At 51.1% G+C, this 18,012-nt stretch overlaps 3 protein-coding genes and 3 non-coding genes across 6 annotated transcripts; 3 read left to right on the top strand and 3 right to left on the bottom strand.

The window, feature by feature from the left end:
* Positions 1–2,421: 2,421 nt before the first annotated feature.
* ASPACDRAFT_78116 (choline/carnitine O-acyltransferase) lies at positions 2,422–5,592 on the bottom strand. The gene is made up of 4 exons (XM_020205108.1): positions 4,795–5,592; positions 4,715–4,744; positions 2,739–4,655; positions 2,422–2,668 (listed from the first exon to the last, which is right to left on the bottom strand). The coding sequence occupies exons 1-4, from the start codon at positions 5,138–5,140 to the stop codon at positions 2,541–2,543; spliced, it is 2,421 nt and encodes an 806-aa protein (XP_020056522.1). The 5' UTR covers positions 5,141–5,592; the 3' UTR covers positions 2,422–2,540.
* A 1,845-nt stretch (positions 5,593–7,437) lies between these two features.
* On the bottom strand, positions 7,438–8,595 carry ASPACDRAFT_42762 (CAP domain-containing protein; the record flags this gene model as incomplete). The annotated part of the gene is made up of 3 exons (XM_020201153.1): positions 7,438–7,508; positions 7,566–7,855; positions 7,907–8,595. 3 exons carry the CDS (start codon positions 8,593–8,595, stop codon positions 7,438–7,440), a joined length of 1,050 nt encoding a protein of 349 aa, XP_020056521.1.
* Positions 8,596–12,798: 4,203 nt separating this feature from the next.
* ASPACDRAFT_t152 lies at positions 12,799–12,870 on the top strand. The gene has a single exon. It is a non-coding gene; the product is annotated as a tRNA-Thr (tRNA).
* A 105-nt stretch (positions 12,871–12,975) lies between these two features.
* On the top strand, positions 12,976–13,047 carry ASPACDRAFT_t153. The gene has a single exon. It is a non-coding gene; the product is annotated as a tRNA-Thr (tRNA).
* Positions 13,048–13,156: 109 nt separating this feature from the next.
* Positions 13,157–13,229, top strand: ASPACDRAFT_t154. The gene has a single exon. It is a non-coding gene; the product is annotated as a tRNA-Thr (tRNA).
* Positions 13,230–14,794: 1,565 nt separating this feature from the next.
* On the bottom strand, positions 14,795–17,061 carry ASPACDRAFT_28180 (Zn(II)2Cys6 transcription factor; the record flags this gene model as incomplete). Its single annotated transcript, XM_020199542.1, has 5 exons — positions 14,795–15,441; positions 15,527–15,792; positions 15,846–16,061; positions 16,117–16,791; positions 16,883–17,061. The coding sequence occupies 5 exons, from the start codon at positions 17,059–17,061 to the stop codon at positions 14,795–14,797; spliced, it is 1,983 nt and encodes a 660-aa protein (XP_020056520.1).
* Between the last annotated feature and the right edge of the window lie 951 nt (positions 17,062–18,012).

Raw genomic sequence — 18,012 nt, 5'->3', positions numbered from 1 at the left:
GCACGCAGCACGGGATGTCCGGTGTCGGAAAGCGCAAGAAAGGGTAGGTAGAAATGAGATTGCTTCACTTACTGATTCTTGAAGAAATGAAAGACAAAACAGACGCATAAGACAGAGGACTGAAGGGAGATCGTCTCTGCTCATCAGTGTATTGTAGTCGCAGTGCTCCGTAGTTGTAGCTGTAGTCGTGCGTAGCATGGACAAAGTCAGTCTCAAAGCTGTTGATTAGTTTCCAGCAAATCCGAGGCAGTAGTTTGACTGGTTTGCTGCATGAAGTCACGTGGGACACATGACTGGGTGAGCTGAAACGGGCGTACGGTAGGCGGTGGGACGCAGGCTACGACACCACGCGGTAGACATGAGCACGCTGTAACTTAACTTGCCATGTACACTACGTACTGTACAAGTACACTGCAAGGCTGGGTGTGCGTGTGCGTGTGCGTGTGCGCGCAGCGATTGAAGAACAAAGTCCGGAAATGATGTCGACCTGACCGGCGGGTAACCTCGGCATTGGGCAAGGACAATTCCAAGACGGTTATCAGCATCATCACCATCATGATCATCATACATACATTGATTGTTCGTATGCCTAGGCGGTGGTAACAAATCAATGAAGGGTCTGATCGGGATGACCTCACCAGTCCTGAGCGCCATTGGGAGAAGAGCTTCTCCATTTAGCCGGTGGTTAAAGCGGTTCTACTGCCCTTTGTTAGTACTCTGTAGTATATGCTCTTCTTTCCAGAAACTCTTTGTACTCCGTACATATACTGTCGGTAGCTTGTGGTCGGGTCTATATGTCCACGCTCTCAAGATAGATATGCATGTAACCCATGAATCAGATACGCTCGGCGATATTCATTTCCGCTAGAATAACTAACTGCATGGCAAAACCACTCACCCATTGACCAGCACAACATGGCACGGTGGTGAGATCTTCTCATTGGCCACTGAGATCATCCGAGGAAACACCTGCATCAGTGCATGCATGCATAAGGCGGCGGCCGTCGAGGCATCGGCGGCGATAGCCGCTAGGACCCCTCACTGTTTGGAAGAGATGGGAGTATAGTGCCTGCATAGAGTCCAGATAGACAGAGGCAATAACCAATTTAGTGTTATAAGGTCCAACAATGGAGTAGATTGCCTTCAATCAGGTAGATAGCTGAAGCTAGAATCACACACTCTTTCTCCTGTTTTCTACAAATTCACTCTCAACTCAACTTCCAGTTAGACATTCTACCTAGAACCCGAGTATAACTACAACATTGTAACCACACAACACCAACAACACACAAGTTCCTCCCTCGAAGCCAACCCAACCAACACACTGACATACATGACAGCTCAAGATAACTACCTTACCTTACTTACCAGGATACTATACTTTCCAGTAATATGCAAGATAAAGCCACAGGCCAAGAGAACATTCCACCACGAATCCGTGCAGCTCTCGATGACCAACCCGCTGCGCTGCACCTTGCACCATAAGCACGATAATGAACATGAACCCCCAATCCCTCTAGAGTATACACCTGCGCAAACTCCCGTTTATCCGACCTAATTAACCACTCCATCTACAAAGCCCCAATACATGAAGCCAGTACATAAGCAGTACCAATAAACCCAAACCCATCAAAACACCATCAAGGAATGAACCTGAAAGCCTAACCTAACCGGCCGAACCAAACCCCCGAGTTGCAGCCTGAGGCCCCAGGCCCCCCGCGGCGCGCCGCCGCCGCCGGCGCCGCGTCCATGCCCTCCTTCCCAAACGGGATGACTGCAGCAATCAGCATCCCATCCGCCGAGTGTCCATCACTTGGAACTTCCAGTTGACTCACCCCCAACCCCCGAAGGAGCGCCACCTCCCCTGAGTTTTTCCAACACAATATACATACATTACATACATTCGTTAGCTAACCACCTAGTACCCATTGATACGGTTTCACAAACGGAGGAGCAGTCGATCATCCTCCCCTCCCTCTGAATATGGCTTTAACCTTGCCCCCCACCCCCATCCTAACACACAGACCCTGACTGACTGACTGACGAACGACAATACATACAAACTTGGCTGCATGCATGCATTCAACATGCGTTGGGCAGGAATGGAAACTCAACGTTAAATGAGTACTCTGTAGATATGTAGATATACACTGGAAGGTGGAAGAGCCAAGGTCGTACGAAGTGGTGTTTATGTCATTTGCGGGCTTAAATGAATTGTACTCGGATATATCGATTCAGCGGTAGGATAAGCAATATGGCATGATTACTGGCTATACTAGCTCGGCTCTGGCCATAGTAAACATCAACCATAAACACTCAACCCCTGGATAAAGTGCTTACCAAACAATGTGCTGCAATTGTCACCTTACTTATAAAATAGCGAGATGAAAGAGCATTCTGCTCCTCGGTTTATCAGTAATTGATATAGGATTGATATTAACTAGATACAATAAAACATAACGATATACACCCAACACCAATCCACGGCTAACCGACTAAGAATGTAAATAAAAATGTAGAAAGAAGCGCACAAGACATAATCAATAGTCATTCAGCCGCAGCTTCTTCCCGACAAATCGCCGTTTCTCCGGCTTGTCCGTGCCACGCTCCCGGTCTGCATTGATCCCCTTCAGTGCATGAAGCAACATCCCGGCGTCGAAGAACCCATCTGATAGGTCTCCTGTTAGCAACTGCCTAATTTGATCACTCAAAACACAAGGGGGGGGGAAAGAACTTACATCCGCCCATTCCATCATCCTCTATATCTCCGCTGTCCGTTGTGGGCGTCTCGGCCCCCCGATGGCTCGCGTCGCTCCGGACGATCCGGCCCCGGCGGTGATCACTCTGGAGCCGCTCGCCGATCATCTCCATCTCGCGGGCCCGGCTTGTGCGCGGACTCGCCGGTCGCTGATTGATGGCACGCAGCAGCTTCCGGATTTCGAGCAGATAAGACTCCAGTGTGTACATCAATCGTTGGGTCTGGCGATGCTTTGAGGAGGCACAGAACGAGATCGTGTCATCCTTGATTATGTAGCCAATTCCGAAGCCATCCGCGGAAGTCGGTCCGAATCCGAAATGGCGCAAGCACGGGTTCCCGCAGTTTGAAGTCGACAGCACCGTGGTGTTGATCTTGTCCCAACCAGCATCACTGAAGATGGCCGGCATGGTGCGCACGCCACGAATGCTGTAGCCGGTCGACGAAAGCCCATCTTCTGACATCGGGCCAGAAGATTTCGGCGATGAGATCGACTCGCCATCTACAGGGCTGGCATAGCCATTGGTGCCTTCTGAGACACTGTTGCTGGCCGACGACGCCCCGTCATCAAAGGATCGCTGCCAGAGACAGTACAGTGCGTAGAGGTGTCGGTCCTGTCCCTGACCCTTAGAGCATTCCTTCGTAATGGCCGTGTGCTTCTCTGTTGCTTTGCGAAGCGCATTCACCTTCTGCTCCGCCGGGTTCTCCCCCCAGAAGGTAGTGACAAAATCAGCACATTCGCTGGTGACCGTCCGAATGGCCTCTGTTCGGCCGTGCAGGAAGGACTTGGTCATGGCTGGCTCGTAGGTATTCTCCAGTCGCCCATAAAGCCCGTAGTATGCTGCCTGGAACGCCATCTGTACAAACGCATCGGGTGAGAACCCCATGGAGGTGATAAAATTCTTGCCAAATCCGGTAAAGTCCAGCACTTGGAACTCATGCTGTTTAAGGAGATCAGACAGGTGCGACTCTGCAAATCGTAAGGCAATGCTGAGCTCGGGCACCATGTCCCACTCTAACTTGCGCGGAGTTGTGCTGACGTTGCCAAAACTCCGAGGGTCACGCTTAGCAGGATCCGGGCTCGATGTTGCCCACAGGCTAGGTGCTTGGCCGTTGATGGTGCGGGCAAAGCGGAGGATTGTGTCAGTGTAGACATCGCTGGCAAATCGAAGCACCGTGTGTCCGTCAACGCCGGTATGCTCAAAGTTGATGCCCGCGCTACCGTTCTTACAAACGATAATTTGCAGTTTGTCATACCAACGGTTCGTACACGTGCCAACTTGGACTCCTCTGATGACCTCACTTGTTCCGCAGAGCATGTTCGCGCAAAGCTCGGAGGTGTTGTGTGGTTCCGTGTAGTCCAGGCAGAGAACAAAGAGCGCGGTATCGACAATGTTCAGACACTCCGCGTTGTTTGAGCCTTCGTCCTTGGTGAGAATATCCCTCAGACCCGACCAGACCTTACGATTTTCTGTACTCAGCACACCAAGGGCCCCCTTCGCAGCGTCCTGGATAGGAGTCTGCTCCGCATCGCCGATTATGACCTGAAGGTTGACAGCGATATCCTTCTCGTTCATGATCAGGTCATTGTTCTCATCCAGGGCATCGAACCAGTAAAACTGGCCACGACACATGACAACAATATGCTTTGCATGAGGATCTTGACTGATAACACATCCATTATCGGTGGGCACGCGCGCTGTTCCGAACAAACGAGAGTACTGATACATGCACAAAGGAGTACCTCGGACAGTGTCTGGGGGCAGCTCCTCCCGCCTGACGGCTCGGACGAAGGACAGAGCAGAGACGACAAGCGAAGCTGCCCGCGTCACTTGGTTGTTTCTCGCAGGAGTGGGGTCATCTTCCAGCAGGAAGAAAGGGTTGAGGTTCAGAACAACAGCTAGTAGTGGGTCAGCCTCGCTTACTCCTCCTGATGTTCTGATGGAAAAGGTATCTTACGGCTATCATAATTCAAGTAAGAATCGTACCCTGAACGAGCGTCAGCCAAGAAAATCCGATCACCATGAGTGACAACATACAGAATTGCTCTATGTAACTTGTCTTTGATGAAGCATAGTTCTTGAGCTTCTCCTGAAGAACGGGTCCTTCTGACCGGAGGAAGTCTTGGACAGCTGCTTTCGTCTCGTCTTGCTCCCTAGGTGCCTGCAACGGGGCCAAGGCTTCGAGATACTTCTGGCAAGTCTGCTCCAGCTCGGGAATAGGCAGCTTGGGGAGGGAGTCTTGGTTGGCAAACGTTAATCCCTGTTTGGCCGACCCGTTCACTGTCAAGGGCGTTGACGACGGTTGGGATCGAGCAGGCTCCATGGCTTTTCCCAGCGGCTTGGGGGCTGTGAAATAACGCACTGCAACAGACGAGTAAGACATGATGTCAGCAGGTAAGGTTCTTTCGATCGTGGGTCTAATCAACTAGGCGTAGCGACAAGCCAGGAAGGTAGGAATGGATAAGAGGCGCAAGGCGCTGCGCTTGAAATAATGACAATCTTGGAGACAGTAGGAGGGCATGGAGGAGGATTATCTCATGACCACGGCGGAGTCACCGGAGTCACGGGGCTTCACCTCAAGGCACGTCGCACGTCGACCGCAAGAGGGCAAGATTGTATCAAGAGGGAAATGTGTGAGATTGAGGTCATCAGGGAAAGGGTAAAGTCCGCAGCGAGGACGGCGTATTTTATTAAGGAACGAGCAGCCAAAGGGCTGTCGGGATGACATCCCCAGGTACATTCGGGGATAAGGGAGAAGCTAGCGTCTCAGCGCGGGGAAATGGGAGACTGGCCGGACGCCGAAGGGACGGTCACAGTCGAGGGTCGAGTCAAAACGAGCGAACCACGGTTGCGCATTCGAACCAGGCTACTCCATCCGCAGCCGCGTCAAAGGTTAAGGTAATGGAGGTCGGATCGGGGGAACGGAGGAAGGCTGGCTGGCAGACATGATGGGGCAGAGGGCACAAAGCATACGAAAGGGTCCTGCCTGTCTGCCAAGAACAAGGCAACGAATGCAGAATGCAGATAACACAACAAAATTCTAGCGGAGTCGAGAACTCACAGTCAAAGTATCACCGATTCTCAGCTTGAGGCTATACCTTCCCACGGGTAGGAGGAATGCGTCTGTGGGATTCAGCTGTAAGTGATGGAAGAGGCGGGGGCTTCAATGCCAGCAGCTAGAGACAGTGAGCGTCATGTGAAAGACGGTAAGAGCCACCAAGCACCGGTATCGATGATGATGACCGTAATACGAACTGGGGGAACAAGTAGCACACCCAATCGGAAGCCTATGAGATAGATGAGATGGCGAGGGTGAGCGAGTCTAGCGAGAAAATAGTACCTTGCCTAGGTACAGTAGTAGCTACTAGTTCATCAGAAGCGGTATGTAGCCACGAGTTGAGACAGAGCCGAAGCACCAGGGTTGATAAATTGATTGATTTGATTGAACGATCAACTAATTGATTGATGCAATGCAGTGAGGCCAAGGGTCGCAGCGGGCAGCACAGATGCCCAGGTGGCTGATGACGTTTCGGGCGAAGGGAGGTTCGTCTGGTTGGTTGCGGGGGATCGAAGCCGTGATTCTGTCCCCAGAACCTTAATTCTTGTCCCAAGGCGGTAGGCAGCTCTGCTGCCTCAGGCAGAGATGTACATTCCGTTCGGGCGGGGAGGACTGATACGAGTACATCTCTTCGGCGTAAGATTGTTCATGATGACATACTGTCAGACCGCCCATTAGCAAGGCTATCATGAAAGATACTACTCACATTCCGAGCAGAGAAGCTGTGCGCTCTTCGCTGCCTTCAGAGACGGGCCTAGTGTACTGCCTCGGTGCCTCAGGCAGGCAGTCTCAAGAAACGAAGCTTCACGAAGTTCATATTTCCATTTCCTAAACACTGCAACTCTGCCATTACCAGTTAAGCTACCCAGTAATATATCATATTTCAGGTCTTTATTGATTTCTAACATAAGTATCAAATCTTATGCAGCATTCAGGGCACACATAGCCACATGAGAAGATACACGCTCAAAACACCCGAATGCAAGCTAAATCACACAACACGAGATGATGGTCAATCAAATAATTCATGGCACTACAATGAACATGGCTTCATGGAGTGAACCAAGGTGAGTAAATATGCACAAGAGAAGAGAAATAAAGTCGCCCAACACGTGCTGCCAGATCTGGCCGAGTGGAGTCTCCATCATGGGTGTGGCTTGGCTGAGGAATGGAGGCGCTGCAGATCGTTTACTCTTTTTTTCACGTCAACAAGAAATCTTGGCGGGGTTGGGCAGGCATCAAACCAGCACGAGATGGAAAGGCAACAGGAAGAAAACACACATACACGCAAAGTCAAAATAAACCAGGTCATGTATGTATGAAGAAAGCGGGAAGAAGAACAGGACGCATAAAGGAAAAGAGCGAGAAAGTGTCAGACATTTCATTGTTCGATTGGTTTGCTCGCGTACGGTCAAATATCCGGGGGTAGTCCCATATCCTTGCCACAGGGTTTGAGGTTCACACCAAGGCATAACTCGAACCATGTCGACAGATTCACTCCAGGCAATCAGGGCCAGCTACTCGTCATAGCTTTCGAGAGCCTGGATGTTGCATGTCGGGAAAGTAATAGGACCGCCGTCTCCGAACACAGTCGGGCGAAACAAGAAAGCACGTCTCAATCCTTAAGAAGCAACATACATGGCGTTGCCCAGGGGCTCGCCAACGTTGGTGCCGTACTCACCGGCGTAGTTACCTAATTGCACACCATTAGTCAACCGCATATCATGTTTGAGTCTCAGAGAATACTCACCGGCAGGGCTGTAGTTGCACACGGTGAACGGCAATGCCTCGGCAGCATCAACGTTACCCAGGCTGGCGCAGGTAACAGTGGCGCAACCGACCTTCGTGGTACCCTTCCAGACGATCTGAGAGAAGTGGCCCCAGTTGTCGAAGTAGGTCATGTCGGGGTCAGCCTCTCCGTACAGATCGGCATAGTAGCCCATCTCGTCGTTGTACATCAAGTTGGTGATCATCTCGCCGATAGCGCTAGACTCGACACCGTAACCGATGTTCTGACCATAGCCACCACCATCAATGGTACTGTGAATGGTTAGCTATCAATCTTAAGCGTGGATTTGAGGGATTTCTTACGTATCGTGCTCGTAGACACACTTAGCAGCAAGGGTGTAAGCGCTAGACTCCAGGGAAGAGTCCCAATCCAAGGAGCTTGCGGAGTGGTTGCTGCGGTGGATGTTGTGGTTGTACAGAACAGCGGACTGGTAAGCAGTGCTGGCGGTCGCGGTGCTGCTGGCGCTCTCAGTGGTGGAGGTGGAGGTTGAGGTTGCAAGAGTGGTGGGTTCCGCGGCAGAGGTCCAGGACGAAGTCCAGTAAGAGGTCCAAGCGGTGGTCCAGGCGCCGTTGGCAGCAGCTTCCTGCACAACAGGGGTGGTGGCAACAACTTCGGTGGTTGGGGCCGCAGTGGTAGCAGCCTCGGTGGTGGCAGCAACGGTAGGGGCAGCCTCGGTTGTGCTCGTCGAAGTCGAGGTCGATTCAACAACAGGGACAGCCACAGTAGAGCTGGTCTCAACCGCAGCGACGTCAGCGACAGTGGAGGCCTCAGCAGCGACGTCAGCGACATCAGCTACCTGGACTGCAGGCTCAGCGCTCGTGGCCGCGGTGGTGGTAGCAGCAGCGGCGGTGGTAGCGGCGGCAGCAGGGTATTCGGTGATAGTGGTGGTCAGGGTCACGACCGTCCAGTCAGTCACGTAGGCACGCTTGTCAACATTGTGGGCCAAGGCACCAGCGGCGCAGAGGGCGCTCAGAGCGAGGGAGTAACGCATGTTGAGTGGTTGATGTTGTTTTGACTGTTTTGATGAAGATTGAGATGTGTTTTCACAGGTCAACTGTGTCCGTTTGCAAGCAACGACTTCTCCGGGAAGCTATTTGACCGATGGACCAGGCAAGGACTCGAAAGCACGAAGAGTGTTTCCGTTAAGCAACAAGCAGATCGACTGCGAGAGAGGTAGATGCGTTGGAGGGAGGGAAAGTATTTACGTATCACCAGGGTGCGTATAGACAGGTTGAAAAGAGTGACCGCCGTGGAAAACACTTTTTGAAAGAGTGAAAAAAGTGTACCAACGGCAAAGTTGAGGGAAAGAAGCAAAAGTTGGGGGGGTGAGGTGAGGTGAGGCCAACGGTAAGGAAGGAAGAGACAAGAGATTGGGGAGGGATGGAGGAGGAAGTGATAATATAGTCTGGAACGGCGACGGCGGGATCTCGCTGGGGCGGGCAGGTAATGACGGAAAGGAGAAGGGCTCCAGCGGGCGGCGTGTCCCTGGTGGGGTCGGGCGATCGTTGATAATTAAAAGTAAATTACTTTCGGACGGGGAAGCTTTTTCTCAGAAGCACCAGACCAGTGGGTTCAGAGAAAAGTAGTGAGTAGTGGGTGTTTAGTTGTTGAGTGATTATAGTCTTAGTCTTTCTAGACCGATCTCGATGACGAGGCGGACCGGGGATTGGGGGGGGGAAGAGTGGGAGGCATCGCCTTTTTCTCTTCCAGTCAACTAAGAGAAAACGTAGGCGACATACGTAGAGCTCAATCTCTTTACACGCTCAATTTAAGAGGTAGGTCCCCGCTGGTCATTAATATCCAGGCGACTAAGCGCCTCTTCACGCGTCCATTCCGATGGACGCCTCCTCGTGGGATCTCCCAACCACATACCAGGGAAGATCATTTAAAATCCTTCATGCTTCCAGTCCGATACATTCCTACTCATGACTGCTCTGATACACAAGGGAACACAAGGAATCTCTTTGCTTATGGTGTCAGGGTCCAAGAAAAATCGATGATTCGTTATTCCATGTCTTCTTTTTTTTTTCTGTTGCAGGAGTTGTTGCAACCCCTGGGTCGTTTACATTGAATGGTTTCCTGTGCTTTCCCCCTGGCTGCCACTAATCCCAATTGGGACGAGTAACAGCGTTGATGCCGCCGCCCGTTTCAGGTACCGTCCCCCATCGGGCAAATCAGAGTCGATCGCTTGAGTGATTGGTGGTGGTGCTGGCTCCACTTGGGCCATCTTTACATTGCGCATTGCGGAATTTATCATTTTCTTGATTGATGATGGGGATAAGTGGATGGATTGAATGAGTGAATAGATGATTGTATGGATAGTAGCTTGAATGGCTCTTTATCTCCATTGTCTACCCACATCATCCAGTATCGGCTTTATCGAATTTAATTGTTCAGTCAGCTGAACGAGGAACAACAAACACTCAAAGGAGTCGAGACGGTTTTGTCTTAATTTCCGAGGGTAATTACCAGACGAGGTGTCTAATGTCCGTGCATAACATTGGACAACTGGTGGTGCACACAATACACGAGTCAACCAGGAGAGCCGCCAACACTCGGGACCTGACTAAACTTCAGCCATCGGAACTCGGCGAGATTAACCACTATACACCCAAGCACTCTCAAATGAGCGTTAAACATAAAGCAGGCCTGCACATACAATCGACAAAGAATACTAATGTAAAAAAGAAGCCCATAATCTTACTCAGTAACTGTAGTAACTTCCTCATTGGTCCTAGAATGCGAGAAACAGTAAACGAAGTCAGCAAACCGGAAGCAATGATTGACGACCTAAAAACTTGGCAACTCGGCAGCCCATCTGGAGCCCGCCTGGCGCCCGCTAATGTTTCACCTTGGGCCAAATCCCCCCAACTGGAAAGCGGAGATTGGGTGATCGAGACGAGACGCCTGTCCACTTTTGCCCCCCCCCGGCGAGATTGTCTCAGCACACGGGCGTGGAAATGAGTTGATCACTTTCTGCCTTTCGTTGTCTCCCTTTTGTTGCTTTGACGATGATGGAGACCAGGATGGGGACGACGATGGAGTCGAGTCTAGAACTTTGGAACCTGGAAAAGAAGAAAGAGCGAAGTGAGAAGGGAAAATGAACGCCAGTGCCTAGTTATGGAGTCAGCGTCCCGTTTGTTCGGTCCGGCCGGTGAATCGTGCCATCCATGCCCCCTCATCCTCCTCCCCGAAGTCGGGGTCGGTTATCTCACCCATGGTTCCAGGCTCATTGACACTCGTAATCTGTTGATTCGGCTCTGGATGCCAGAGACGTCCCAAAATGTTGGTCCAGATGACATGAAATAGTATGAAAAATTGTCAGAATTTTCTCCGACAGCAACTTCTGTGCACTTTGTGCACACGACCCATGGAACGTTCTAAACATTTTGACTGATGCCCTGACACCTCTTTCTGGTGGCATGGCCCTTGAAACATCAGGGCGCATCCGCCAACATTGTAAGTTTGTGTACCGGCACTGCCACCGGGTTATGGCGCACACGTGTGTGTCAGGGGATGCTTCAGAATTCCGCCTGCTGGGCAACAGGGTTCAGGTTCAGTGCAGTGGGTGTCGAACCCTTAATCGGTCAGTTGTACTACTTCAGGATATGTCATCATCGACCGGGCAATTTGGTGTCGCTTTCTGTCTGGCGCGACATGTCGAGTATCACTTTCGACGCAGGAAAACGGCATATTGCATCGAGCGTCAATCCAGCCGATCGCATAATGATGACAGCTTCTTGGCTTGTCCGGTATCTAGATGACAGGATGGTCCAAGAGGATTGACATCTTGGCCCACGGCACCTCGAAATTGTAAGTCTTTGGGAAACTTTTCTTAGCCCGTTTTATGTGACTCGGTCTGCTGTGAAGCATACCCATCTAATTCCAATGCACAGTCGTGATGATATGTCGGGCAATATATCTGAGTGAACTGTAACTCACCAATCATCTTCTGGGGTCTGGTGTTGGGGTTGGCGTGTTACCTACATTCGAAAGTTGACCTCTCCCCTGACCTCTGTATAGCCCGAGGAACCCATTTCCCTCACGCTGCTTGGGGCTCTGAGTTCTTTGGTGGTACTCAGGTTTCATGCGGCCTCGAAGATCGGGTTTGCACTCGCCTGACATGTATAGAGAGGGATAGGTTTCGGTTTGATGGTGATATAGCCGCATTGGACGTGGACGGAGATTATGATCGCCGCCTGTGTCCAAGGCCTCCTCTATACTCGCACCGGCCTCGGCCTTCATGGAGATCTAGACCGCCATCATCTGCGAAGGTCTCGTGCACATCCAACGATGTCTGACACTCTGAGTCAATTGATAGCGACCCTCGCTTATGGCCCGGCCCTTGCTTCCGCCGGGGGGGGGTTTACTTCTGCAGCAACAACACCACCATCGTTGGCGGGGAGATTATCCCCCTCTGTTTTCCTTCTGTGTCAATATCAACCCGCTTCTGGTCTAGGCTCCACGACATAGGGTACCTTAAGTTATTCGCTGTTTCGCCATTAGGCGATATCAAGGCTTCTGGCTCTTCGATCTTGGGGTCCCGCCCGAATTTCGAGAAAGTCTTGGCTTGTAGGGGATAGAGTGGCATCTGCCGAGCTAGTGAATGTTAGCGACCAGCTGCAGTTTTCTCTGGGCCGGTAGGCGGGAGGCACCTTGGGTGATCGATGGCCGTCTCAGATCTGACTGGGGGGGGTGGTCGATGAGATCTATCTACCGTACTCCGTACATTGTGGATGTTGCAGCCTTGCAGGGTTGGCTGCAGTCAATTGCGGGGTTGCGGTTGCAGACAACCCGGTATGAACAATACCTATCTTATGATAGTCGATGGGATATCGCGATGTGCTTTGTGCAATTGGGTGGGCTGAGTGTGTTTCAACAACATATGTGACCTGTTTACTGTGGTAGACGACTGGGGATTGTCCCAGCTCGGTTGCATATATATTGCAGGCCAGCATACATGTCGATGCCCTTTCATCAGCAAGCCATGTTCCAAGACAAAGAACATGCAATACTAAATGCCGAGTATATCAACATACGTACACAAAAATCAAGCAGCATAAACAGCAAAACCAGAACCCACCTAAAATCCCACAAGACAGCACCCAAACCATCAACACCCAACCGCAGCCCCGACTCGCTTTTTTCTTTCTAGCTATATATTTTATGCAAGTCGCCACTCATACCAACTGAAGCATTTGTGGCTCAGTGGTAGAGCGTCGCACTCGTAATGCGAAGGCCGTGGGTTCGATCCCCATCAGATGCAACCCTTCAGTTTCTTCTTTTTGTCCTGCTTTGCGCCTGTTCTCTTTCACCTCCCTCATCGTTCTCAGCATCATGATTTTACCCAGTAGCAGTATTAGTCATACAAGCACCGGTGGCTCAGTGGTAGAGCGTCGCACTCGTAATGCGAAGGTCGTGGGTTCAAACCCCATTCGGTGCATTGAAAGAACTTTCCTTCGGAGTTGTTTTTGCGAAGCATTAACATTTTCTTCCCCCATTGTCCGTTGGGTGCTGTATGAGCCGCACTCGGCAGCAAATTCGCCACAGATGCACTCGTGGCTCAGTGGTAGTAGCGTCGCACTTGTAATGCGAAGGTCATGGGTTCAATCCCCATCGGGTGCATGGGTCTTCCTTTCTTCGTGTTTTTTTTTGTCTTTCTGTTCCAGTGGCATGTATGCACCAAACCCCTACATGTCCAACTTTTTTTACTACGGAGAATTCTTTTCAGTCGATGGCATTACCACCATCAGCCATGCATCATAGCCACGTGGTCGACGGAGTTACACCCACGGGCATGTAAACCCGAATCACACCTCGGCTGATTTGTATACTATACTGAACGCATACCGAACACGAATCGAGCATCGAGCATACCAGATCGCTGGATTCCCCAATGGTATGAGATAGCTCTACCATCACATCAATATCCAACACCTTCATCATTCTCTGGAAGAGAAACAGACGCACCCACTGCATCAACTTCACAACCTATCTAGTATATCCTCCCTTAAAAACCAAACCCCAATTCCACCCCATAAGGCATCGAGCCACCCACGAGCTTACAATAATCCTATAGATCCCCTCTCATCGCATGTTCTCTTCCCTTTTTATGTCTAGTACTGCTCATCATCCACTGTGCCGTGCCTTATCCACCCACCAGAGTTAAATCCAAGTAACCGAGGCTGAAGGCATATACTGTGCATGCACATACAGAATATTTCTACTCATCTTCCCCCACAGAAACCCGGAAGCTCCCCGGGGTATGATGGAGGCTTATAACTGTCAAGCAGAGAAGGCGGCGTGTGCTTTTTTCTGGGAAGTGCTAACCAAGAGGCGCGGATTGGTCTATGTATTCTTCTGGTCCAGGGCAACTGAACAACTAGGTAACCATTCCGCTGGAGACTTAATTCCGCAACCACTGCCCGGGGTATTCTTCTAAAACATGGAGAGATGGAAAGGGAGGGATCCGATCGCCCTATAGCTATGCAGTCCATTAGTCTTAATAGGGAAGTCGAAACCACCGAGTCTGAGAAACAATCGCCAAAAGTGTGTAGATTGACTCTTCGTCTATTTCTACTTGACCTTTTTGAATGTGCCTATCCGATACATCGAGTGTTACCAGATTAACTATATATTTCTGATCCCGATGTCTATATTCTTCCCACAACTAACCATAGCCCGAAACTGTCAGCCAGCTGGTAAATAGCAGGCCGCCGTTGATAGTAACTGACCATGATTGATGCCAAAATCTAGTTATCCAATAGCTATCCGACGAACGCTAAGATACACATCCACAATCACAAGGGGAATCTAAGCCAGATGCCAAACTCTCAAGAAGGAGCAAGGACAAAATCAAAAGGAACTTCCGCGCCAACAATTCTAGCTCTGGTATGTCAGGTCCGATCAATTATTACAGTATATTCATGAAAATCATAGACGTCGAGTCGAGCAGTCTCGGCAACACGAAGTCTCCTTGACTATAACGCCGTCCAACTCGGCATGGTCTGCCTTGTAGGGAAGGGTCGCTGTTGAAGCCCGCGAGTAGAGACAGCGGGGTCTCTCAATGAGGAGGGAGCGCAGGCCTAGTAATGCCTGGCTTCAGCCCATCGCGCCACCTCGAACCGTGCGTATAATGGGATGCCGTCAGACGAGAGGCAACTTGGGATCGGTTACAGTCACATCATGCCTCATGGTACGCCTGGGACGCCGGGAATGGCAGCCATTGGGCCTTTGTTGTTCCTGTCCATCGTACTCAGCATGTCCGCGAGCCAGTCGTTATCCTCGACCAGAGGAAAGGTGTCTGACACCGACAGGGCATCCGGGGGCTCTGAGAGCGCTGGAACCGACAGCGACGGGATCGAATTTGCCGCGTGTGAGCCCAACGGAGTGGGATCCAGCTTGGTCTCCCAGCCCATGCGTACGGCCTGATACGTCTTGGCGATGTTTGAGAAGATGTCGCCACCGGGATCACCATCAATACCATTGAGAGACGCCACTTGACCCATGTTGGATATCACCATGTTCATGATTTGTATGATATCTGCCGTTCGGCGGACATTGGTCGTATCCCAAACGGAGTTGTCCAGGGTCGTCAGTTGGTAGAGTGTCACAAGGTTCTGCACCATCTGCGAGAAGATAGCGAAAGGAAACCCAATATACTCCGCTGGTGGAATGCTCAGGAACACGTCGAACCATGACTTGGTAGCCTCAAGGCAGCCGTAAAGATAGTCAAGATGCTCGTAGCTCACGTTTGTGATGGAGGCGATGGCACCTTTCGTCAGAGCGGACTCGTAAAGGCTTAATGAGGTGTTGTAGTGATGCAGTAGAAGAATTTCTGGACCAGATAGTCAGTGATTGGTCTAAATATCAAAGATTCAACGGTTACTGACTGTATCCTTGTGAGTTGGGTCGGACTCTACTCATAATCCCCTGAAGTTGAGTCTGAAGCTGAGCTTGCATCGGCCGGATATACACAGCAGGCGACGGTCGCATCGACTCTCTGGACGTAGAGGACGCTCCATAAAAGCCTCCCAAGCTAAGCTTGTCATTGATCAACTGAAGTCGAACCTGCTGAACGAGAATCTCATCGTTGATGCTTTCCTGCTGCTCTTCAAGTAGACGAAGACACTCGTCCATGTAAGATGTCCAGCGCAGAGAGTCGCTTTGTTGCAAGAAGGTAGCAATACTACATTCGATGTTAGTATATAGCCTCGACAGTGAGAAGCGTGATAGCATTACATCGAAGTGAGCAGGAAGCATCCCAGAACAGCCCGGCGTTGTTCCATGATCTGACTGGGAGGTGCGGCGCGGTCTTCGTGTGCTTCCGTGTGTACACACAAGAGTACGTGCTTCCCCTTCGCTTCGGGATTGAAGAGACCCATCTCATACACAATGCCGTTCGCGAGCTGAGTGAAAACATGCACGTTGGCTTTATTGTAAACTTGCTGATTGGACCTGAGCCAATCGAGGTCAGCCACCCATAAACCCGGCCTGAGGCGGGGTGCCTTACCATCCGAGATAGATTAGGAGTCCTTGGAGGATGTCAAGGTCACGACACGAGTACTCATGCACCAGCTTCTGTGACACAATGTGCTTAATTCTATCGAAGAGCGGGCGACTTTGCGCGCTGCTCCGGGACGTGACAGCCATGATGCACAGCCACGAAAACGGGCGGTCTCGCCGAAGCTTCTGCGACGTGGTGCCTGGAGGGATATACATGCATGGGAAATAAGGAAGCATTTGAGTTTGGAAGAATGTGAGTAATTCCTCTGCTTGCAAGCCCGACGGCTCCATCGCGTTCAGTGACGATGCGCCCGACGATAACGAGCCCCCGCTGTCCGAAATGCTAGTGTCCGGGGTGGAAGCGGAACCGGTGTTGCGGCTGGCGTAGACTGGGCTGGGTCCGGAGCTGCTGCCCATGGGGATGTCGGACATGTTGGGAGGGGATGCGGCGTTGCTGTTTGACGAGTTCTGATTGTCCGGCAGCTGTCCGAGCAGGCCGAGCATGGTGGTGGTCGTGACATTATTCGGTTGGACTCCCGCGCGCAGCAGCGAGACCAAATCCTCCAATTTGTCTTCCAGGCGAGAGATCTTGGCCGAGCTTTTGGAAGAGGTAGCTGACCTGCGCGTGGTTGAACGTCGACTGGCAGCGGATTGGCGACATTCTTTATCTAAGCGTTGACATCTGAAGGAAAGAGGTTGGTTAATGCCACCACCTTTGGATAGATAGATGCATGCATGCATGAGGTCGGCGGATGGGATTAAGTTAAGCTGACCTCTGGCAACGACCGCCTGCCTTTGGATAAATACATTTGCACTTGGCCTGAGAGCAGTTAAAGCAAGAGCGACCGTAGGGAGCAGGGTAAGTGTCTTCCTGAGGCGAGTCGTGGTCTACGGCGATAGGGACGGGGTCGGCCACAGCCTCGCCATTTATACTGTTAGTTGTCGAGGCCATTTGACCGGTTGAGTGGCGTTTTTTCGCCCGATGAATTCCTTCACACAGCAGTACACAAAAAAAAGAAAACAAGAAATCAGATCACCGTATCTAGTCAGAAGAGAGGAAAGCAAAGGAAAGGATGATGTTGATCGTCAAGAAGACATTGAGAAGGAGGAGTTTGATTGTGAAAGGGAAAGAAAGTAGTGGAGGTGGTGAGATTGGATTGCGGGCGAGTTTCCAGGCGGCCGACTAAACTACAGTTAGGCTAGAGTCGGTAGACCACTAACCGGAGGGGAACGGGGGGAACAAGGAACCTTGAAGCCAGCCCATGCCCACCAACCTGCCGATTCACCACTCGGACTTTGCCAACTCCGAACTTGTTCTAGTGTCTGTCTTACCTACAGGTAAACCCATCCTGTCAGCACTAAACTTATGAAATCCATGGAATGTCCTCAACCATATCTATTTACTGCATACTCTAGAGACAGCCCTTATTTATTACCGTTCACAAGCATGCGGTGATTGATCGGACTACTGGCGGTAAGAACCGGGCATCCTCCACGACTACTCAAGGACCCTGTGTAGCAGGAGCCATATGGCTCGATAACCCAGTCAACGCCCCTTGTACAGTGTCTCAATCCAAGACTTGCCGCCCCGCCGGTATATGCAGCGATTGTGTGGTTGGAGGCTCGATTAGATGGTGGCTAAGTCGAGGTCGATGTTGGAAGGATCAGTCGCTCTATGCCACGCCTTACTTCGGGTGGGTAAGTCACGCGTCAATCCGTCTGTCTTGAGATACTCGTGAATGGTAAAGAATTCGTAGATCAACATCCTGAAGAAAGGCGCGATTCCACCATACCGCAGTGAAAGGCCAATTGTCTTCCTGAAGTGAGACGTTGTCAGCATGTGAAACTGTAGTGAAGGTCGACTACCGCGTGGCACGGCAATCATTATCAGGAGACCCCCGGA

The sequence above is a fragment of the Aspergillus aculeatus genome (genome assembly GCF_001890905.1).
Source record: "Aspergillus aculeatus ATCC 16872 unplaced genomic scaffold ASPACscaffold_7, whole genome shotgun sequence".
NCBI lineage: Eukaryota > Fungi > Ascomycota > Eurotiomycetes > Eurotiales > Aspergillaceae > Aspergillus > Aspergillus aculeatus.
Note: the sequence above shows the minus strand (reverse complement) of the source record. Positions and strands in the feature narration are given on the sequence as shown.

Coding starts and splice junctions, on each gene's coding strand:
- ASPACDRAFT_78116 (XM_020205108.1), bottom strand. CDS start 5,140: ATGTCTTACTCGTCTGTTGCAGTGCGTTATTTCACAGCCCCCAAGCCG. Junction 4,745..4,794: donor AAGTTACATAGAGCAATTCT/GTATGTTGTCAC, acceptor ACGCTCGTTCAG/GGTACGATTCTTACTTGAAT. Junction 4,656..4,714: donor TTACTTGAATTATGATAGCC/GTAAGATACCTT, acceptor ACCCACTACTAG/CTGTTGTTCTGAACCTCAAC.